The sequence below is a fragment of the Dipodomys merriami genome, unplaced genomic scaffold (assembly GCF_024711535.1).
Source record: "Dipodomys merriami isolate MVZ:Mamm:240054 unplaced genomic scaffold, mDipMer1.0.p SCAF_21, whole genome shotgun sequence".
NCBI classification, from domain to species: Eukaryota; Metazoa; Chordata; class Mammalia; order Rodentia; family Heteromyidae; genus Dipodomys; species Dipodomys merriami.
The window spans coordinates 4,900,653-4,925,735 of NW_027203493.1; the positions used below are offsets into that span (position 1 = coordinate 4,900,653).

At 33.0% G+C, this 25,083-nt stretch overlaps 3 protein-coding genes across 3 annotated transcripts; all 3 read right to left on the reverse strand.

Annotated features, from left to right (window-relative positions):
• Positions 1-6,195: 6,195 nt before the first annotated feature.
• On the reverse strand, positions 6,196-7,149 carry LOC138834168 (olfactory receptor 8H1-like). The gene has a single exon (XM_070032925.1). The coding sequence runs from the start codon at positions 7,147-7,149 to the stop codon at positions 6,196-6,198; it is 954 nt and encodes a 317-aa protein (XP_069889026.1).
• Positions 7,150-11,989: 4,840 nt separating this feature from the next.
• LOC138833627 (olfactory receptor 8H1-like) lies at positions 11,990-12,934 on the reverse strand. The gene has a single exon (XM_070031909.1). The coding sequence runs from the start codon at positions 12,932-12,934 to the stop codon at positions 11,990-11,992; it is 945 nt and encodes a 314-aa protein (XP_069888010.1).
• A 4,603-nt stretch (positions 12,935-17,537) lies between these two features.
• Positions 17,538-18,485, reverse strand: LOC138833628 (olfactory receptor 8H1-like). The gene has a single exon (XM_070031910.1). It carries the CDS (start codon positions 18,483-18,485, stop codon positions 17,538-17,540), a length of 948 nt encoding a protein of 315 aa, XP_069888011.1.
• Positions 18,486-25,083: the final 6,598 nt, after the last annotated feature.

Here is a 25,083-nt window from a genome sequence, read left to right on the forward strand (position 1 = left end):
AATTAGGGGGAAATCATAAATAGAATATCTGTTTGTGGCTTACTACTACTACTACTACTACTACTACTACTACTATTATCTAATTGTACAAAAGGGTTACAATTCCATATGTCAGGTAATAAGTAAATGCTTGGTCAATATTATCCCTTTATCTAGTTAAAAAAATATTGTAAAGGTGATGAACTAGGTGGTTACACTTACAAAAGTAAGGTAATGAGTCCATTTCTTTTTAAACATTGTTACCCTCTCCTTCATTTTCTCCTGTTTCCACTTCCCACTTCCCTTTCCAAGTTAAACAATCCATTTCCAACATAATGTCTAGTGACTATTATTGTTACATTAGTTCATCCTTTGTCCTGCTATTTTTTTTTATATTGTGTGTTTGAGAATACTGTACAGAGGAGTTACAATTACATGGGCAAGATAATGAGTACATTTCTTATCAAGCATTGTTGCCTCCTCCTTGTTTCTCCTTCCCATCCCTTCCCATACTCCTCCCTTTCCCCCACCCAATCCTCCCCCCACCCCCACCAAAGTTGTTAAGTTTGTTTTTCAACATAACAAATTGTACATCTCATTGTTGCAATGGATCCACCTGTATCCCTAGTTAAATGATTTATTGTTTTCCCTTCCCCTCCACAAATTATACCAACATCAAATACAGTGAAAGTATGGGTTGTACCATGGGGGAGGGACATACAAACAACATAGAAATCATCTTATAAATATGATAGAAACAATTGCATTAAAGGAAAAAAACATCAACTTATCTGATCTTTTCTGCTTGTCCTGCTATTTCTATGCTTACCTTTCCCTTGCACTGATCGGATAAGCTTATACTTTTATAAGGTAAGAAAACAGAGAAGCCACACTTTGAGTGTCAAATCTTGTAGTCTTTATTAAAAGGCCATCGACTGCATGGTAGATCCTGTCTCAAAGACCAGCAGCCAACAATACACTTAACACTGTTTAAACAAAACAAAACAAAACAAAACAAAACAAAACTGAGACATGCAGGACAGAGAGGAAAGAAAAGAAAAAAAAAGCATCCAAGGGATAGCTGAATTGGGACAGCATGGTGACCAGAGAAAAGCTAAGAGGGAGGAGACAGGAGACAGGACACCAACATGCTATGAGGCATAGCATAATGGCACCTGAGCTGGTTCTCCCCTAAGTAGGGTGAGGTCAGGGGTCAGGGTCCTAGGAAACTCCTAATCCCAGGCACTGGGCTGAATGGTTTAGTAACCTGTGCCCATCCAGGCCCCAGGGATTCAGGCAGCCCAGCACCCTGCCCTCTACTCACCATGAAGACAAGTTGCCAGATTTTACCATCTACCAACTGACCGGAATGGCCTGGGGCAGAAACTTGTTTCCAATTCTTGGAGTTCATTATGGTACATTTCATTATATATGGTCCTACCTACTCAGCAATCGTGCTACTGTTATCCCCTGCTAAGAATATCCTAGACATAGTCTTATTACTACAAATGAGGGAAACCCTGCAAACTACATTTCTTTGGACTTGGTTTGCTTCACTTACAGGAGGAAATAGGATAATGACTAGGGCTCCTTTGCACAGATCAAAGAAAAGTTGGATAAATGGGATTGCATTAAACTACAGAGCTTCTTCATGGCAAAGGACAGAGCTAGCAAGGTAAATAAAAAGCTTATTGTTTTCCCCTACCATCCCTGGAGGAGGCTACAATCCTTGATAAGAAGTGTACTCATTACTTTGCTCATGTAACTGTAACCCTTCTGTACAGTATTTTCACAATAAAAACATTAAAAAAAGAAAGCTTGTTGTTGTTTTGTTTAATGTACTGCATGATTTCTTTTTCCTTTTGTGTTTGTTTCCTGCTGTGGTTTATCCCCTGTTGGTACTTTATTTGATTTTGGCACCCTGAGTATTGTATATATGTTCATCTGCATTAGGGAAGGGAAAGGGAAAAAAAAAACAGTGAGACAAAGGACAAAGGAGGAACCAATGCAACAGTGACACTCACACTATGTTGGAAATGATGTGTACAACTTGAGAGGGGGTATGGGTGAAGGGAAAGAGGAAGAAAAATGAGGGAGAGGATAACAAGTCTGACAAGTAATGTACTCAGTGCCTTATTTATGCAACTGTTAACCCCTCTGTACATCACCTTCACAATAAAATTAAAATAAACAAATATTTAGATACCGGTGAAAAAGAAAAAGAAAGCCCACAGATTGGGAGAAGATCTTCACTAGCCATACAGCAGATAGAACCTTATATCTAAAATATACTTAAAGCTCAAAAAACTAAATCCTCCAACACAAATCCTGTAAGAAACAGCAATCCCATTAACAAATGGGTAAATATTTAGAGAGAGACTTCTCTGAAGAGGTAATAGTAATGGTAATGGACACATAAAGAAAACTCAATATCACTGGAGATAAAATAAATGCAAATCAAAACAACATTGAGATTCCTCCTCACTCCAGCTAGAATGGGCATTTTCAAGAAATCTAATAACAAAAGATGTTGTCAGGAATGTGGCCAAAAGGGAACCTTACTACACTGTGGGCTGGTTGGGGAAACATGTTCAACTACTCTGGAAAGCAGTATGGAGGCTCCTCAAAGACTTAATATAGGGCTCCCCAATGACCCAGCAATCCCACTCCTGGGCATTTGCCCAACCGATCACAAGTAAACCCAGACTAAAGCTATTCCTTTCTTTAGTCCCTGATTTTCTCCTTCCAGTCTCTATCTTCAAGTAAATCCAATATCTTAAGAATACTTACTGTGAAGTGAAGTGAGTGAGAACAGAACTTCTTCCACTATTGTAAGCCAAAAATATTGCCACATTTAACAAATAAAACATGCCATTTCTATAAGGTACTAAACATCTCTGTAATATATATTTGTTTTTCTTCCTGTATCTACCTTTATATTATTGGGGCATTTGGTTTGTTGTTGTTGTTGTTGTTGCTGTCATGTTGATTATGAAGTAAATAAAAACTCAAAGAATTTTTATTAGCTCGCTCAAAAGAAAAGTTTGCCAGAAAGGTATATTTCTAAAGAATCTCAAGAAGCTACGGTAAGAGCAGTGTGTGCTTCTTCTCCAAGTCTGATTTGTCCAGGAGGCTTTATTTAATGGGGCATGGTTATTATGCAGCATATTGTTACCCTTAGAAACCAATTTCCAATGAGGGTTATTTGGCATATGTTCAAGGACAAATTTTCAAGTGCTAAATCTGTATGTGCTTCACATAAGAGCCCCACCATAAAGAGAAAGATCACCTGATCAGTTTTGATGCGACGCTATTGTAATTTTAATTTTTAGGTTGAGAGTTAAAGTAGGAATGAATTAGATAATAATATTTCATCGAGGATTATTTTCCCCAATGAGGAAGCTAATGGAGGGATCTCATAATGTACACAGGAAGAATCAGGAAAAGATTCTTGTGAATCTCACATTAAGTGATCATAAGATTGATGTTCCTGCAAATATGTATGGAAAATATTCCTCTAAGAAAGTGTACTCATTCCCTAGATTTTAAGAGACAATTTATTGGAATGAGTAAAGAAGCTATGCAAATGGGTTATATACCTGTCCAATGAGTTTTAAAAGACAGTGCTATTTTAGAAGACAGAAAATACTTCTAGTCTTTGGGACTAGAAATCCAATATCAAAGTATGTGACAAGCTAGCTACTTTAAGACAAAGGATACCTCAAGGTGATTTTCTGTGTCACCTTCATGTGTTTGGTGATTGTCGAATCACCTGGAACAAATTCTTCTTGTGTAAGATTTTCCCAACAATAAAATTAATATTCATCAACCATATAGATGTTGATGATGGCCACAGAGTTTCTTTGAATTAGTCTATCATAAGCAAGTCAAAGTGTGATCAGAGACTCTGCATCTTTTTCAATTGTAAACCATGAATGAATGTTGAAATTTGCCAGAGGCTTTTTCCATAAGTTTTGGGATGAAATGAGTGATAAGGATGGTTGATTCAATTTATATGCTGTATTGTATTTATTAGTCTATGAATGTTCATCCAACCTTGGTAGAAATGTGATTAGTCCATAAATATAGGAATTTGGAAACCATTTCATTAACAACCACAACTCAAAAGAAAACTTCAGTAAATGAAAAATGCATAATCAATATTATTTTCAACTTCAATCAAAAACATATAGGAATGCTAGCAAATACATAGTGTTAAAACACAATGAGGAATGCAAAATTGAGTGAGAAAAATTTCAAATGATATTGATGTATGAGAAAGCAAAATTTTAAAATATATTAAGAAAATAATAATATATAACAAATATTGAAAGATTTAATAAAAATTTGAGTTTTAAAATTATAAGAATCTATTAAATAATTAAAAGCTGAAATAGACAAATTCAGGCTTTTAATTTTCTTTTTTTATTTTTTGGCAGTACAGAGTTTGAGCAAAAGAATTCATTTTGTAGTAAGTACCTTGTTACATGAACATGCAGAAGGCATGTAGAAAATAAATTGAAATAAAAAATAAGCTTTAGCTTTTTAATTACTTTATAAAATTATAATGGTTGCAGTTAAACAATCTGTGTAATTTTTTATTTGTATTAGTTTTAAAACAATGAAAAGTAGGAAAAGGACCTATACTTTTAAAACGCAACTTTAATATGAGAGAAAAATGAAAAATGAAATTCTAAAATATGAAGAGAAAAAACAAAAATTAGGGAAATTTATCATTCAACTAAACTGGAGTTTATGGGTTACCACAAACCTAAAGTTACTATCAAATATTTGCTTTATATCTGTATTTACAAAGATGATGAGGACAAATCAAACACATAATTCAAATATTTATTTTTAAGTATATTCAATTGGCTGGAGGATAGGGGCTAGGGCAATGAAGCAGAACTGATACGTCACTGGATATAAAGTCTTCAGATGTTTAGCACATGCCTACATAAGTGATGTTACTGCAAGCAGATTTCAATATGGAAAACTCACAGTATCTCATTCCAAAAGCATTACAAGATCAGTGCTAACAATTGCCTCTTTACTTAGACCATATTCATCCTATAGCTTTCATTGAAAAGGTCATCACAAAAAATGTAACAGATTTTAAGTGAATACAGTAAGTTCCAGAAGAGTGAACAGGAAATGACCAAAAGTCCATTTAAATAAGTCATATGCTGATATATATTCAGTTATTCATTGAGAAAAATGTACACAATTGTGTAGTACAACTCTTACTAATTAATTTCAAGAGAATTTTCCAAATTGTCCCCATTCATCATTAGCATATGCCATTTTTCTTATATATGTATAACTATATATAGTTTATTATAAATGAAAATTTGTGAAATACCTATGTTTTCTGCATCTGCTTTCTTCAATTGCTGAGTTAAAATTAAATGAAACCATTAAAAAAATAAATACACACAATAAAAAGGCAGACAACAGAATCTCATGTCTGTAATCTTAAAGAACAAGACTTAAATGATAAAGATAAGACAACAGGTTATTAAAGTAGATGTACTTCATCTCTCATGAAACACATGTATATTCACATATTAAGATTTACCTTGTACCGGGTCAGAAAAGTAAGCCTTAAGTGTGCAATGACTTTGTAAGCATGGTACACATAAGAAAGTATTCTACATAACAAAAACATGAAGACTAGAACTGTTATCATTGGGCATATATAGATTTTCCCCCCCAGAAGAAAATTTACTATGTACACAATATGGTACATATGTAATTTTGTTGTTGTTTTTGCTGTTGTTGTAGGTCGGCCTGGGTGCTGTCCCGGAACTCTTCAGCTCAAAGCAAGCGCTCTATCAATTGAGTCACAGTGACATTTCTGGTTTTCTGGTGATTAATTGGACATAAGAGTCTCATGGACTTTTCTGCCCAGGCTGGCTTTGAACTGCAATCCTCAGATCTCAGCCTCCTGAGTAGCTAAGAATACAGGTGTGAGCCACTGGCCCTAGCTACATATAGAATATTTTATGACATAATTTAATAGTTGTAGGCAAATATGAGTTAGTTGGCAATATAAGGCCATCATTTTTCAGCTAGAAATTCAATATAGACTTCTAATAATGAACTCTTGGGAAATATCAGTTATGATATGAAAAATGAAGAGCAGCTAAACATACACATACACATATGAATCACTTCTTTCCAACAGACTGTAAAGATTTGTTTATATGCTTCACATCAGTATCGTTTTAGTGGCTTGGAGCCTCCTTTCTTCTGTACAACCCGAAAGAAAGCACTTTTCACTTCCTTGTTCCTAAGACTATAAATGAGTGGGTTGAGCATGGGGATCACAATTGTGTAAAACACAGAAGCCACTTGATCCTTTCCCAGGGAGTAGGACTTCTTGGGTTTTAAATAAGTAAAAATGATGGTGCCATAGAAAATGGTGACCCCAAGGAGATGGGAGGCACAGGTGGAGAAGGCTTTCTGCTTTCCTGAAGTGGACTTAATTTTCAGAATAGTAGAGAGAATGGACACATAGGACCAGGACATTGTGAGAAGGGACAGTAACAGGGTATAACCAGCCATAATATATACTACAATTTCAGGGATGAACGTATCATTGCATGACAGGGCTAAAATTGGAAATACATCACAGAAAAAATGTAGAATTACATTAGATAGGCAGAAAGGCAATCTGGCTATAGAGAGCACAGGGAAAGAACAATCCACAAAGCCAATCATGTAAGTGCCAGCAATGAGGGCCCAGCAGCATCTGGAGGACATTATAACAGGATACTGTAGAGGATTGCAGATGGCCACATAGCGATCATAGGCCATTGCAGAGAGGAGACAAATTTCAGAACTAGCAAAGAAGGCAAAAAAGTACATCTGTGTAAAGCAGCCCAGGAATGAAATACTTTTGCTGGATGTTAGTAAGTTCGTTAAAGTTTTAGGTGTGATGACACTGGAGTAGCTGAGGTCAATAAATGAAAGGTGAGTGAGGAAAAAATACATGGGCGTGTGAAGCTGGTGATCCACACAAATTATCATGATCATGCCGAGGTTTCCCAGCAGAGTAATCAGGTAAATCAGGAGAAACAGCAAGGAGAGGGCCAGCTGCATCTCTCCAGAATCTGTCAGCCCCATAAGGATGAAGTTGGACACCTCTGTGTTGTTCCAGGTTCTCATAATGTGCTGACGGACACTGTTGAGAAGTGAGGTGTGATCCTTACTTAGCTCAAGCGATTGAGTCCCAAATGTGTTGTCTTTACGTGGGTGTTGCAGTTTTCAGGTACCCTAGGTGTTCCCATAATTAATCATACAGTTATGCAGCATGGCTTAAATTTAATTATTATCTCTAAATAGTGGTATAAATTACATTTACAAGTGATGTAACTAAAAGAAACTTTCTCCAATCTTTTCTTTTAATGTGGTAAATGCTTTTTAAGACATTTAAGCAATACAGAAATGCTATACCTAATATATTATGATCATATATATGTTAAAATAAGTGTTAGGGTGAATAAAGTCATAAATCTAATATAATTTTGTGGTTCATTATTATTATTATGATTGTTATTGTTATGTAGTTGTACAAAAAGTTTACAATTCTGTTAAGAGTAAAATGCTTCTTGTTCAATATTACCCCTCACTATGTTCTCTGAGTTTCCCCTTCCAGTATCTGTCTTCAAACAAATCAAACATGTTAAGACTACTTACTGTGAGAAAAGGTTGGTGAGAACAAACTTCTTCCGATAATATAAACCAAAAAGTTTGTTAAGTCTCATATTTTAACAAACATAACATGTTGTTTCTGTAAAGTACTGAACATCCTTCTAATAAACATTTATTTTCCTACTTGTAGTTATTTTTACACTCTGGGGCATTCTTTTTACTATTATGAAATAAGTAAAAGTCAAAGAATTTTTGTCAGGTTGCTCTTCAGAAAAGTTTCCCAGAAAGCTATAACTCTAAAGATTCCCAAAGAGCTACTGTCAGAGCAAGGATTCTCAAAGACTCTCAGAGCAGTGCGAGCTCCCGCTCTTAGTCTGATATGTCCTGGGTGTCTTATTTAATGGATGGTGGGTATAATGCAACATGTTGTCATCTACAGCAACCAAGCTCCAATGAGGGTTACTTGGCAGATTTTCAAGGACAAATTTTCAAATACTAAATCTGCCTGAGCATTTCATATTGGAGTCCCACAATAAAGAGGAAGATCACCTGATCTCTTTTGATGCAATGCTAATTTAATGTTTATTTTTATGTTGAGAGCTAAAGTAGGAATGAACTAGACAATAATACCATTAATATTTCATTGAGGATTTTTTTTCCCAAGATGAGGAAGCAAATTCTCAACATGTACCAATTAGAATCAGGGGAAAATTTTTGTGAAAATTGCATTGAGTGATCATAAAATTTACTTTCTGCAAATATGAATGGGAACTATTCCCCCTAAGAATGTGTGCTTATTCCCTATCATTTTAAGGGACAATTTATTGTGTGTAAAGAAGCAAACATATGTATTTTATTCATATACAGAGAATTTTTAGAAGGTAGTGCTATTTTAGAAAACAGAATATTTCCAATATTGGAGACTAGATCCAGCATCAAAGAATGTTTCAAGAAAGTAAATTTAAGTTTTTTTAAAAAAAGGATAGCTAAGTTCGTTTTTGACATGACAACTTGTACTTCTCATAGTTGCATCGGGTCCACCTGTATCCTTAAATGACTTGTTTTTCCCCATCTCCTCCACAAATTATATGGACATCAAATATAGTGAAAGCAGGGGTTGTACTGTGGGGGAGGGACATACAAAGCTACAAAGAAATAATCTTATAAATGAGTTAAAAACAAATGCATGAAAGAAAAAAACATTTAAATACTTATCTACAAATTTGGTGGGGGGCAGGGAGAGGCTGGGAAGGGATGTGAAGGGTAAACAAAGGAGGAGGCTGCAATACTTGATAAGAAATGTACTCATTATCTTGCCCATGTAATTGTAACCCCTCTGTACAGTATGTTCACAAAAAATAAAAATTTAAATTTAAAAAAATAAAAAAATAAAAAAATAAAAAAAATAAAAAAGGATAGCTAGCCGGGCGCCCGTTGCTCAAGCCTGTAATCCTAGCTACTCAGGAAACTGATATCTGAGGATCACGGTTCAAAGCCAATCCGGGCAGGAAAGTCCGTGAAACTCTTATCGCCAATAAACCACCAGAAAACCGGAAGTGGCACTATGGCTCAAGCGGTAGAGTGCTAGCCTTGAGCTGAAGAGTGCAGGGACAATGCTCAAGCCCAGCTTTCAAGCCCCACGACTGACCAAAAAAAAAAAAAAAAAGGATAGCTAAGGGTGATTTTCTGTGTCATCTTAATATGCTTGGTGAATGTTGCATCATATGGAACAAATTCCTCTTATGAAAGATTTCCCAAACTATAATTAATATTTATCAACAATATTTATGCTGATAATGGCCAAAGAATTACTTTAAATATTAGAAGGAAGTCAAAGTATAATCAGAAGTTCTGTATCTCTTTAAATTTAGATAATGAATTATGTTGAATTTTGTCAGACTATCTCCACAACTATTGACATAACTGAGTCATAAGAACAGTTGATTAAATATGCTATATTGTATTTATTGATCTGTGAATGTTCATCCAACCTTGCTAAAATAAGCCAATTTCATGATTTTTTGTAAAGTTATTTGTAAATATTTGTAAAAACTACTTATATGTAAAGCATTTTTATTATCAATGACAACTCAAAAGAAATTTTCGATAAATGATAAATGATTAATCACTATTACTGTCAACTTCAAACGCAAATATATAGAGATGCTAGTAAATACATAGTCTATAGAATATAATGTGGACAACAAAATTGAATGAAAATTCTTTCAAATGACATTTATGCATGACAAGGCAAAATTTTTGAAATACATTAAGAAATTAGCAGAACCAAAGTATTGAAAGATTTAGAACTTGTTTGAAATGAAAAGAATCTATGAAGTAATTAACTGCTAAAATAGACAAGTTGAGGTTTCATTTTATTAATTTTACTTTTATTCTTGGCAGTGTGGAGTTTGAATAAAGGGATTCATATTGTAGCAAATGCATTTTTATGTTCACACTCAGAATTCATTTAGGAAAAAAATGAAATAAAATTGATTAAAACATTTTGGACTGTAGCTTTGTAGTGACTATATAAAATTATAATAGTTGGATTTAAACAATCTGTGTAAACTTGTACTTATTATGAATTTTAAAACAACAAAATACAGATAAAGGAACTATAAAAATAACCTTTCATATCAGAAATAAATAAAAATGCAATTCCAAAATATAGAGTGAAAATTAGGCAAATTTAGTATTCAACTGAACCAGAGTTTATGGGAAGTCACGAACCCTAAATTTATCATCAAATTTTGCATACAAATTTTCAGGTGAGAAGTTTTACATCCTACAAGGGCAAATCAAACATGTAATTCATAATTTATTTTGAAGTATATGCCATTAACCAGAGGAATTGAGATAATTCAATGAAGAAGACTCGATATGTCACTTGATACATGGTCCTCAAATGTTTACCAGGTGCCCACATAAGAGATATTACTGCATGTAGATTTCAACTTGGAAAATTCACAGTATCTCAGTCCATAAGTGTTACAAAATGAGTGTTACAGCCATCTGTTTACTGAGACCATATTCATCCCAAAGCTTTTATTGAAAAGGTATCACAAATGTAACAGATTTTAAGTGAATACAGAAATTCCAAAAGAGTGTACAGGAAATGACACAAAGCCCATTTAAATTAGTCATATGCTTACACATAGTCATAGTTCTTCATGGAGAAAAATGTACATAATCAAATAGTACATCTCTTACTAATTAATTTCAAAAGAATTTTCCAAATGGCCATCATTCAACGTTAATATATACCATTTTTATATGAGATATTTATGTCAAAAGTTTATTGTAAATGAAAATTTGTGAAATCCTGGCATTTTCCACATCTGCTATTTTTCACTTTCTGAGTTAAAATTTAGTGAAAATAATTAAAAAATACACAATAGAGTCGCAGGCACCAGTCATTCACATTCATGACAATAAGCTTGTCACTCAGGAGACTGATATCTTAGGATGGCTGTTCAAAGTCATCCCTGGCCAAAAATGAAAAAGAAAAAAAAATGTCCAGGAGACACATATCTGCAATTAACCTCCAAAGAGCAAGAAGTGAAAAGCTCAGAGATAGGGCCCAAGTATTGAGGATAATCCTTGGGAAAGACATAAATAAAAAATAATTATATTGAGTTATTTAATTTTGATAGTAAACAGAAAATGATTTAAGCAATATCATGCTATTGAAAATTGAACAATATTAGGTGTTGCTTAATTTTTTCCTTTCTACTACATTGAATTCATTATTGATTTTGTATAGAGATTAAAGATGAGATTAACATGAAATGATTTAAAATGGACAAATGTTCTGAATAAACATTTTCCAAAAAGCCCTGAAAAAAATAATTTAGACAAGCATATGAATTACAATATTAAGGAAACAAGATTCAAATGGTCAAGACAAGTCAAAGGGTTACTAACGTCACTGTACTTCATCCCTCATGTAATGTGTGGATCCTCAGAAATTAAAGTTTGCCTTGTGCCAGTGAGAAAATTTAAATCAGCAGTGAATATGCAAGAATTATACACATAAGAAATTATTCTAAGCAATAAAATTGTACATAACATGGACAGCTATATTTATCTTCTCCACAAGAGAATTGAGTATGTACTCAATTATGGAATAACTTATGACATAATTTAACAATTGTAAGCAAATACTTTGTGCTGTGCAATAGCTGGTCATATAAGTGCATCATCTGTCATCAATACAGGCTTCTCACAATGAATTCTTGGAAATGTCTGTTATGGAAAGAGAAATGAAGAGCAACTGAACATAAGCTTACCAAAAGGAATCACTTCTTTCCAACAGACCATAAAAGATTGATTTAAATGCTTCACATTGCTATCATTTTAGTTGCCTGGTGGGCACTCTCTTCTGCATGACTCGAAAAAAAGCATTTTTCACTTCCTTGTTTCTAAGACTATAAATGAGTGGGTTGAGCATGGGGATCACGATTGTGTAAAACACAGAAGCCACTTGATCCTTTCCCAGGGAGTAGGACTTCTTGGGTTTTAAATAGGTAAAAATCATAGTGCCATAAAAAACGGTGACCCCCAAAAGGTGGGAGGTACAGGTGGAGAACGCTTTCTGCTTTCCTGAAGTGGACTTAATTTTCATAATAGTTGACAGAATAGACACATAGGACATAGCTATTGTGATAAGGGACATCATTAGAGTAGCACCAGCAAGAACAAATATCATCATTTCAATTCCATAGGTGTCAGTGCAGGACAGAGCTAAAATTGGAGATATGTCACAGAAAAAGTGGTGGACATTAGAGTTGCAGAAATGCAATGTGCTTATGCAAAGAACATTGACAGAGGAATCCAAAAGGCCAGTCATATAGGATCCAGTGAGCAGAGAGTAACAGAGTCTTGAGGACATTATTACAGGATACTGCAGAGGTTTACAGATAGCCACATAGCGATCATAGGCCATTGTGGAGAGCAGAACACATTCTGTAGCAGCAAATAGGACAAAGAAGAATAGCTGGGTGAAACAGCTCATGAAGGAAATGTTCTTGGTGGAGGTCAATAAGTTCTCTAAGGTTTTAGGGGTGATGACACTTGAGTAGCTGAGGTCAATGAATGAGAGGTGAGTGAGGAAAAAATACATCGGGGTGTGAAGCTGGAGATCCATGCGAATTAGCAAGATCATGCCTAGATTGCCCAGCACAGTAATCAGGTAGATCAGGAGAAACAGCGCAGAGAGGGTCACCTGGATCTCCCCAGAGTCTGTCAACCCCATAAGGATAAAGTCGGCTACCTTTGTGTTATTCCAGGTTCTCATTGTGTGCTGACAGTTGAAAAATTAAAAGTGATACTTAGCCTAAATGACTTAATATTATTACTTCCATGAATCCCCAATGTCTCCATAAATACACTATATCAAGTAAAATATAATAGTGTATTGATACAACTGAAAAATGCAACTATATATATATATATATATATATATCTGTAAAGTGACACTTATTTTAAAAAGTTTATATACTTCATAATCAGAACACACCTGATTACTTGGCCAACAGTTTTGCTAACATATTTAGTCTACAAATGCTGTGACATTATAGGTATTAATATTTTCTAAGAACTTTTAGTTAAGAATTACAATGTCATAGGTTTACCTTACTTACCTGATTTCAGTGCCAGTATGTATAGACATACTCTCTTATGTTTCTTTGCTATACAAAGCAAGCTGTCAATACTGGTCAATTGGATTCTTGTATAATTATTTTATTGCAGTTAACCAAAATGCTACATATACTATGAGTATAGATAGAAAATGACTTTATTGGATTTACTTTTGTGTTGGCCATATTAAGGCCTTTAAACAAACAAATTTTAGTGGACTTCTGTAGGTAGAAATAGGTAGCATTATTAAATATCAATCATAATTCCCAGCTATTTAATGCTTTCTTAAGTGGTCTTAACAAACAAAACAATTATATCTAAAATCACACTAAAGTAGACTGGTCATAGGCTTTGAATCCTTAACTCCATACTCTCTCTCTCTTTATACATATATAATATGTACATATATACATATATATTTAAATAATTCCGATTGTTACAGCAAGGCCCAAGTGATATATGCATAGACCCTTCTATAACATAGACAGTTTCTTTTCATGTGATGTTAAATCTTCAGGATCATTTTCTTTAAGATGATGAAATTTAAATTTATTAAGTAAAATCACAAGGAACAGAGATAGCACCCAAAATATGTAAAGATGTAAATCCCGATGTAAATCACTTATAAATATCACCTGTAGACTTAATCATTGACGTCTTTCCACTCACAGATTTATTTGCATAAGTTCGTTGTAAAAATGGGTTTCATTTTGACAAGTCCATACATCCATGCAAAGTGAAATACTTACTCTTGATTGGTGAATGGAAACTTCTAGAGTGAAAGCCAAGGAATTTGTGAAACCTTAGGTTTATTTTTTAAACAAGTCAATTTGAAATCCTACAAGGTGCTGACCTTCTCTGGAATATAATGTTTTTTCTGTAGGTATTTTTATTATTTTGTGCATTCATTATTTTTAGCCTAAAAGAATCCAATCGCCTGAGAAATTTTAATAAGATTGCTCAAGTGAAACTGTCACTTGGAAGGAACATCTCAAAAGCAAATTCAAGGAGCAGTTTGAACATCAGAAGTGTGGTGTGTGCCTCATCTCTTCGCTTCATATATCCAGGGTGCTAATTTAATGGGTGATCATTTAATGGGCATGGGGATCATACAACATTTTGTGATCCTCAGTGACCAATTCATAAACAAATTTCTTGGCACATGTTCAAGGACAAAATTAAAGGACTAAATAATCAGAAATTTAGCTTTTCACAAAGAAATTCCACAATGAGGAACAGAATAACAGATGGTTTTTTCTGATGTAATATTTAAAGACAGTATTTATTTTAGTTTGCTATCCACATAGTTAAAAATTGCCGCATACCTGTCAAATGAAGATTTTTTTTGAATAATGTGGACAAAATTTTAGAGAAATAGTTTCTGGGACTGACACCCTCCAAAATGAAATGATCGATATTTCATACAGATAAGTATTATAATAAAAAGTATAATACTATCATATATAAAATGAGATCATCTGTAACTGTAACATATATGTATATTTCAAGATGTTAAAGTAACAATTAGCTGATCAATAATGCACTGATCGCCCTTAAACATAGAATACTTATTAAAACATGTATTGTGCATATGCATAATTATAATTATTCCATATACCATTCAGATTATGTTAAAATAATATAATATACTTGGTCAATGTTATCTAGCATTTTATTGTTCATGTTCTTTTCTTCTTATACGTGTAAAATGAGTGCAGAAACAGACAATAGTTCAGTTGAAGGCTGAACCTGAACGTGTGACCCAGACCACACCTCCTTTATATATGACCAGGCTAAATATTTTCATAACTATGAGTGTAAAGGATAATGCAATTGAATAATTTCATTCATGTTTTATTTTCTAGAAATGATGATGCAAAGGGAAAACCTGAAAGGTACATATTTAAAAAAATCATGAAAAGATTCTGTAAATCTTGCAGTAAATTAATTAAATTAATAAAATAATTAATTAATTAAAATAATTAATTAAATGAATTTACCTTCAAAAACAAAGAAAATGTTCCTCTATGCAAGTGTACTTATTTCCTAGAATTTTTGGACATAATTTGTTGGTATGAATAAGAAGCTATCTTTAAGCTAGACACTCCAGTCTCATGCTTGTAATCCCAGCTTCTCAGTAGGCTAATATTTTAGGATCAAGGTTTGAAGCCATGAGAGTCTTATTTCCAAATAACCAGTAAGTTGTTTCCAAATAACCTCTAAAAGGAGGGAAGGGACAAGTGGTAGTTGAGAAAACAATTCCAGTCTGATTTAATCAAGTTAATCTTAGGGGACAACTTTGTGTAAAGGAGAATGGTGTAGATTAATGGAAGCTCTTTGATCAATGTGTCTATAATCAACTGTGCATTTTTGTCTACTTTGTAACTAATGGTAAAACTAAATGAATGTAGCAATAGCGACCGAATAGAGACTCAAAAGGGGTCCTGAGTATTAAATTGAGCAAAGCCTTTAATAAGTACAGATGAATCAAAATGGTTTACCAGTATTCATATACAGTTACTAACATATTATTCCCAATGTCAAAAAATGAATCACAATACAGAAAGTGCACATTCATCAAAGTACAGAGATCAAAGTGAACATGAGACAATTTCTTTTAGGCATTATTTTAGAATACAGTAACTTGTAAAATAGATTAAAAAAAACTTTTCAATGAACTGTTAAAATATTTAATAAATTAGTGATTGTTAAAAGTATTAATTGCTGAAATGGACAGGTTGTATTATATTTTAGTTATGATGGTTTCAGCTCAGGATCTTCTATTTGCCAGATAGTATTTCTTCTCCTAACAATCAGGAACAATCATACAGTATTTAAGAGAAAAATAACATGCAATTTTACATCAACCCCAAGCTCAATAAATTACTGTAACTTACAAAAGTTGATATTATTAAAACAATCATGGTAATAATTGTAAAAACTTTACAACAACAACAGTAGCTACAAACTGAAACCATATCTTCAAAAACTAATCTTTACAATCAGATATAATTAAAATTGCAGTAGTAGAATATGTAAATCATTGAAAACTAAAAACAACCAACCAACAAAAAAAAAAGCAGTGTACTACTTGATCAAAGTTTATGGGATGCCATGAACCTGAAATTCATTTGCATTGGCTTGCATCTGTTTAAAAAGATTAAAATAAGTGAATTAAGCATTTAATTTGGACGTCTATTTTCAATGAATATTGCAAAGTTGACAGAAACACTTAAGTGCAATGGAGAAGGCATAGTCTTCAAATATTTTACATGTGCACATAAAAGATGGCACTGCATACAGACTTTACAGCCAATAATTTTGCAATAATTCAGGGTTAAAGCATTGCAAAATATATGTTGTCCTAGTCTGAGAATTTAATTATTTCACAGTTGCCTTTGACAAATTAGCCCTCTTTAAACGAATATAGAATGTTGAAGAAGAGAACACTAGGAATAACACAAATACCACTTAAATGTTCATATGTATGCAAATAGCCACAGTTAACCACTGAGGAGAATGTATCCAAATGACCCTAAATATTAGCATTATTTTCCTATATTGTACCTTTCATAGATTATTTTTTCTTTACAAGAATTTGTGAAATGCTGATATTTCCCCCGTCTGTAGTTTTTCAGTTTGTGAACTACATTGACTGAAAGTAATTTTAAAAGCAGCAGTGAATATCTTATGAAAAAAACATGACCAATATAATTACAAGAATATTCTTTGTAAAAATAAAATCTCACACAAGATTTTTTACAGAGCATTTTAAGTATTTAAGACCCTGTGGACCTGGAATGATGATTTACCCTGTGGAACTGAGAAAACTGAGGTTTAAACTTCAGTGCCTGTTGGGGGGTTTAGCCCCGCCCGGCGCGCGCAAGGCTCTGGGTTCAGTCCTCAGCTCTGGAAAAATATTCAGTTCCTGCTTAAAGGATGGATGGGAAACAAGATATTTTGGGTGATAAAGAGAGTACTAAAACTATTATCACTGTTAAGGTATAAATAACGGTTTCCAAAACATAATAACTTCAGCTTGTAATATACATCAAATTTTATGACATATTTTAAACATTGTGGCCAAATTTTATATTTTATAAAGTATTGCGCCCCTTCCTCCCCACACCAGCAAACTCATGCATAATCATCTCTGATTGTAATATGGAATTCTGATAGAGTATTCCTGTGAATGTTATGAGAACTGTTCTGAGAAATGGAGGGCAGATAAATATAAACACATACATGTCACACCACTGTCATTTTAGTTGCCTGGAGCCTGAACTCATCTGCATGACTCGAAAGAAAGCATTCTTCACTTCCTTGTTCCTAAGACTATAAATGAGTGGGTTGAGCATGGGGATCACAATCGTGTAAAACACAGAAGCCACTTGATCCTTTCCCAGGGAGTAGGACTTCTTGGGTTTTAAATAAGTGAAGATCAAAGTACCATAAAAAATGGTGACCCCCAGCAGGTGGGAGGCACAGGTGGAGAAGGCTTTCTGCTTTCCTGAAGTAGATTTAATTTTCAGAATAGTTGACAGAATGGACACATAGGACATAGCTATTGTGACAAGGGACATTATTATTGTAGAACCAGCAAGAACAAATATCATCATTTCAATATCATTTGTGTCCCTGCAGGACAGAGCTAACATAGGCGATGTGTCACAGAAAAAGTGCTGGATGATATTGGATTTGCAGAAAGTCAGTTCACTCATGCAAATAACATTGACAGAAGAATCTAGAATGCCAGTCACATAGGACCCAGCCAGGAGAGTCCAACAGAGTTTCGAGGAGATTATTACAGGATACTGTAGAGGATTGCAGATTGCCACATAGCGATCATAAGCCATGGCAGAGAGGAGAAAGATTTCAGCACCGGCAAAGAGAACAAAAAAGTACAATTGGGTGAAGCAGCCCATGAAGGAAATACTCTTGGTGGAAGTCAGTAAGTTCGCTAAGGTTTTAGGTGTGATGACACTTGAGTAGCTGAGGTCAATGAATGAGAGATGAGTGAGGAAAAAATACATAGGAGTGTGAAGCTGGCGATCCACACAAATTAGCAAGATCATGCCTAGGTTTCCCAGCACAGTGATCAGGTAAATCAGGAGAAACAGCAGGGAGAGTGCCAGCTGAATCTCTCGAGAGTCTGTCAGTCCCATAAGGATGAAATTGGGAACCTCTGTGTTATTCCAAGCTTCCATTGATTGCTGATGCACACTGTTGAGAAATTAGAGATTATGCTTAGCTCAAATGACTTCATTTACCTATGTAAATGTTCCAGTGCATAGATTGTCCAGTACCTTTGTAGATAGCTTAGTACCTCAAAATTAATAATACATTTATAGGAAATGACAATGACAACAATGTTGCACGTGGTTATGAAATTAACATTTGCTTATGATACATCAAAAGGTATTTTTTTCAGAATTTGAATGAATGATAATGTGCCAAATGTTGTTTTTTTACACATTTGATCAACATGGGATGTTATGTTATTGTTTTGACTATTGCTAGTATGCTTGACAAAAGAATTAGGTTAAAGGATGTTATATAATTTATCTGATGGCAGTGTTATTACATATAGATTGATTTAATCACATTTCTGTGAGTCAAAGCAGAGTCCATATTTCCATGCTTCCATATTTTATTTATATATTTGAATGTGACAAGATGGTAGATACCTAATATGTTGACATAGAAAACAAATTATTTGCTTTTGATACAATTTTATCAATTAACATTACTTAAATATAAATTTTATGTTTAGTGGACTTCTATAAGTTCTATTAGAGTTATAGATGATAGAATGTACCCAATAATGTTTTTCTACATTGTACAGTGAAAATAAAATTTTATCTAAAATGAAAATTTAACTTCATAGGTCATAGTCTCTAGATTCTTAAACTCAACATTTCAATTGCAGTAAGTACTGATGTCACTTTGGACAAGATACATATTCTACCATGAAGAATGTTCTTTTTTATGTAATGATAAACTTACAGGGCTTCTTTTCTCAAGATAGTTGAATTGAATTTGTTAAATAAAATCATTATAAATCTAGATGAACACAATTCAAAGAAAATTGAAAAGCTCAACACAAGGAGAATATTTGTCTGATTATAAAACAAAGACTTACAAAACCTTCAAAGATATCCTCTATTCTAACATCATCATTCAAATAAATTGGTCATGTTAAGAGATTTAATTTCAACCCATCCTATGTATTTATTCAAAGTGAAATACTTACTGTGAACCAAAGCTGGTGAAACAAAATCTTCTTCAATAATTTAAGGCAAAAAATAAATGTCAACTCTCAAATTTTCTTGTAAATAAAATATGAAATCCATATGAGGGACTAAGTATCTCTGCAATCATACATATATTTTGTTTTCTGTAGTTAATTTTAAAATGGTGTGTATTCATTATTTGTATTTTGAGATAATTTAAATCACCCTAGAAATTTTGATAGATTGCTCAAATGAGATATTAACCAGGAAGGTATGTCTTTAAATAATGCTGAGGAGCGACTGTAAATACAAGCAGAGCAGGGTGTGCCTCCTTTCACAGGCTGAATCTGGGCACCTCATTTAATGGTCCTGGACCTTATGCAACACTCTGTCATCCTCAGTGACCAATTTTCCAGGAAAATTAGTTGGCACGTTTCCAAAAAAAAAGAATCAAGAACAAATTTTCAAGGGCTAAATGAGCATGAGTTTGAACTATTCACAAAGAAGTATAAAGGGCAATATTTTTAAAAGAATATTGGACATGAGTAATTAAACAGCACTGTCACCATTTGCACAGTGAGAATAAAGGAGGATTTTCTTAGGAGAGGATCATGAGGGCTCAATAGATATATACATATGATCATGTAAAATGATGCATATTGAAATAAACTCCAAGAAATGAAAACAAGAGAATTTATATTGTATTGTTTGTGGGTCTTTTCTTTTTCTTTTTCTTTGATTTATTCACTTCTGTCACTGTTTTTTATATCTGTACATTTTATCTTGTGTATAAGTTTATCTGATTTGGGCAGGGGAAGGGGAAGCACAGAAACTGTGGGAAAAAGGGAAAACCAATTGATCCATACTCATTGGTCACTACATTGTAAATGAATTATACAACATGGTAGGGGGAGAAAAGTTGGGAGGGGAAACACTGAAAGATAAAGAGGAAGAAGGTGACATTGTTCAAAAGGAAATGTACTTTATCTCACTTATATAATGATTGTCCCTCTGTATATCACCTTTGCAATAAAAATCTTTAAAAATTAAAAAAATTACTTTTTATTGACAACAAATAGATGAATTATAACATATTATACTTAATATAGAGATATAAAGTAAAAATTAGGAAAGTATTCTTATAAAACTCGTATTAAGTATTTGTAAAATTGATTGTCATACATATATAGAAAAGATTTTCTGGAAAGTATGCTCATTCTGCAGAATTTCAAGAGACAGATTGTTGATATGAATAAGAAGATATAAACACATACATACATACCTACACACATGTATACATACATACATACATAGAGATACTGTGTATGCACTTAGGTATCATATACAGATATGTAAACACATATACATATATATATGTATGATGAAACTCTAATTGGACAATATTATATAAAAGAATTTTTCTTAGGAGGAAAAGGTTAAGTTGAAGATTATTACATCAAAGTTATTAGCTAGTGCTAACCACAAGATCATGAATAACAAAACTAAGGATAACAATTTTATGTTACCTTAAGAGATATGATGATTACCAAATCACCTAGAACAAATTAATTTTGTGCAAGATTTTTCTAGGCTCAAAATCAACCATGAACAATTTAGTATTCTTTTAGCTTGCTACAATTTTTGTATCCTTTTTATGTCATGGGGAAGCAAACAGATGTATAACCAGAGGTTTAAATTATCTTTCAACTTTAATAATAACATAATTTAATTCCTATCTCCTTATATTTCATGAGCAGAAAATAATTATAATATTTATTTCAAAAGGGCTGCCATTAATTGAATATAAAAAAGCAAATATCTGCAAGGATTTAATACAAAACATAGGCATATACATTGCTGATGGAAATGTAATTTCATTCCACATCTATGGAAATCTGTATGGAGTTCACCAGAAATCCAAAGAAAATAGCATGACAACTATATTACCTACCTGTGTTATTCCTGGATGTACACACAAATTAATGAACGTTAGCATACAAAACCTGCACATCTGTCCAGATCACACCACTATTCACCACAGCCCAGTGGAGCAATCATTCTTACGACCCATCAGCAGGTGAATTGCTGAAGAAAATGTGGTATATATAAGTGATGAATTTTTCTTTTAGACTTAAGGAACAAAATTATCTCATTTACTAAAAAATAGATGGAACTGGACCTTTACATTTTAAGTGAAACACCCCAACACTTAAAGAGAAATTTGGATTTCTACATTTTACAAAAAGTGAATATGGGAAAGGTGTGGTTTGGGAAGAATAAGGAGAACATCACTGGGAGGAGGATAGATGGACGTTAATGACTGGTGATGTAAACCCACATGAGATTAAACACATGTGATATAAACCCACCAGTTTTAAAATACCCTAAGGAAAATCATTAATATATAACTAATATATGCTAATAAAATTGAATATAAAATTGCTAAATAATAATCAACAATATTTAAAGGACCATAAAAATACTTCAGCAATCCAAATATTTCTCTGTACATTAATAAATTTAAATTTTAATGAAAACCCTGAAATTAAATGTGTGAAATAAAAATAAAAACACTGGCTTTCCTTCATTTAGAAGGGTGTTTAGACCAGGTAATGTATGAATTCTGTTTCACCAGGTAGAAGCAGACAACAGAGGATGCTGACAAACTAATAACATGAGAACTTTGTCAGCAAAATACAGGATTAATTTAGTCATTGAAAATTGTATTCCAAGGCAGTGAAAAAAAGAAACCATTGATAAACTCCAGTGGTTCATCCATGATTTTTACCTTCCTTGTGAGCCTTTGAGTTTCTGAATCACAGCAGGAAATGTATTGTTCTAACTAATACAATTTCCCTCACCAGGATTATTTATCATATAAATCATTCTTTCCTTTTTCAAAGTCAATTGTCTATGGTTTAAAAGGCATCCCTAAATTGAAATGAAGCCACTGCCTTACATCAACATCCCTCAATAATATTTGACCACATGCATTTGTCATTCATTCAAGTCCAGGAAACATGGGGTGATGAGGGATGGAGCCCATGGAATCAAAGTGTCTGTGTTCAGATGTGAGTTTGTTTTGTAACTAGTGAGCATGAAGGTTATAAACTTGTTCTTGACCAAGTAGTTAACTTAGTGATTCTATAAAATTCACCACCTACAGAAGTCTTTCTCTATGTTGTTATGAGAGTTTGTGCTTATAGTTATATTATCATGGATAAAAGCAGTCAAATCTTGTCTTTGAAAGGCATGTCAATTATCATATGGTGATAAATGATAAGTGATAACACAAGGATGCATGAAAAAAGATGTTGACAGACACAATGTTAAAGAATGTAAAGAGTGATGAACTTAATACAAAATGAATAGAATAGGAGGGAAAAATAGTGATATTATTTCTATGAACGCTTGGGAAATTAAGAAAATGGGAGAAATGGCAGAAAATATCAGGATGTCAGGATAAAGATAACTTTAATAACAAGTCAGATTCACCAAGGCTGAGCTCATAGACGGAAAGACTGAGGAAAATGTTTTGTTTCTAACTTAAATATTTTAAAAATTATGCACTTTAAGGTTATATGTTCTATTAATCCCTATTCATCTTGAGTTCGATATCACTGTTTCCATGTAAGAAGAAAAAATAACCCATCGATAAAAGCAAAGCAGTGTAAGTATTTACAAATGAAAGAATAGTTCCTTGATTTGTGATGTTAATAGAGAAAATGCTGAGCATACAGTTCTAATTTATGCTATGTCTAGAATATGCATGTAATTTTTATTTTACTTTTTGTATATATTTTATTGTAAAAATACTGTACAGAGGGGTTAAGGTTACATGACTAATATAATAATTACATTTCTTATCAAGCATTGTTACCTCCTCCTTTGTTTTTCCCCTACCCATCTCTTCCCTCCCCATCTTCCCAACCCTTCCCTCCACACCCCCCCCAAGTTGTAAAATTCATTTGTAACATAGTGTCTTGTACATCTCATTGTTGCATGTAATGGGTCAACCTGTATCCCTATTTAAACAATGTGTTTTTCCCTTCCTTCCCAAAATTAAACCAACATTAAATACAGTGAATACAAGGATTATACAATGGGGGAGGGACATACAGAGAAACAAAAAGAAATCACATGCTAACTTATAAATACATTAGAAACAATAGCAACAAAGAAAAAACCACTTGTGTCCCTATCTTGGTTTTCATTTCACTTAATATCATCTTATCTGACCTTTTCTGCCTGTCCAGACATTTACTAGCTATTGCAAATAAAGGAAACCATGGAACCTATGTTTTTTGGGCCTGGATTACTGTCATTTTGTATATACAATTTATATTTTGTGTGCATTTGTGTGTGCATGTATGCGATTGTGTGCATCTTCATTTCTTTGGACATTGCCTGAAAATAGTGGGTGTTGAGGAAGTATATTAGTATTTTAATCCCTGTATTAAGAATTTTAAAGCAAATATAGATAGATATTCCTATATCTATAGTGCATCTGATATCATGTATCATGGAATTTAATAAAAACAAGGTTTCTGTTGCACATTCTATTGAATACCACCAAAAGAATATATTTAAAATTGTTTTTGACAGTAACTGAATCAAATATGATTATTTTAGACAGGAACTCCTCAGATATGAGGCAGAAATCTAAATAGTTTATAATTTTTACATTAGCTGCAAGTTATAATTATTTAATGAGGTGAATTAAATGATTTTTGCATATAGAACGTAAGGAATCTAAAGCAACCTTAACTCAATTAAATATACATACTCCTCCAATTTAAAAGCTATGTATAATGACATAAGGTGTGGGTAGCATTTGTCCCAGAAATAGCATAGAAGAAAACTATTTTAAATCACAAAAATAAAATAAATGAAAGTAAAGTAAAACCATATTGACAAAACTGACTAGAAATATGAAGAAACCATGAACATAGGAAATGTTAAAAATATGTCAAGAATATCAGTAACAATGTTTGCTACATATTAATCTTAATTTCAAACAAAATACTTGGGAATACCAACAAATGTTGATATTATGTTAGTATAGTTATCAAAATGTGTAAAATTCTTTTGTATTGAATTAATAAAGGCTAAAAAAATTTTATGGGTAAAAGTCAAATAGAGTTTTACAGAAAAACATCCTTATTCAAATTCCAGTAAGAATTTAAAAATCATATTAATTGAATTACAACTATTAAATGAGTGTCAAAAATTATAAACAACAATAAATAGAAAGTACAGCTGTAATATCAAAACCCATTAATATCAGAGAAAATTGCAATCACAACTCTAGAATATTCAGATAGCAATTTAGAAAATGAAGAAAATTTGTCTGATCAGATTTTAGGGGATATCACAAAATCTAAATTCATTATCAAGTATTAACATTGTAACTATTCTTTATTTAAGAACTATGATGATTGAATCAAGTATTCAATTCAAATATTTATTTATTAAGAATATTCCAGACCTAAAGGAAATCATTCCACGCAACTGAGCTCTTCCCATATACACGTGACCTGCCACAGGAAGCCATGGTCTTCAGCTGTTAAGC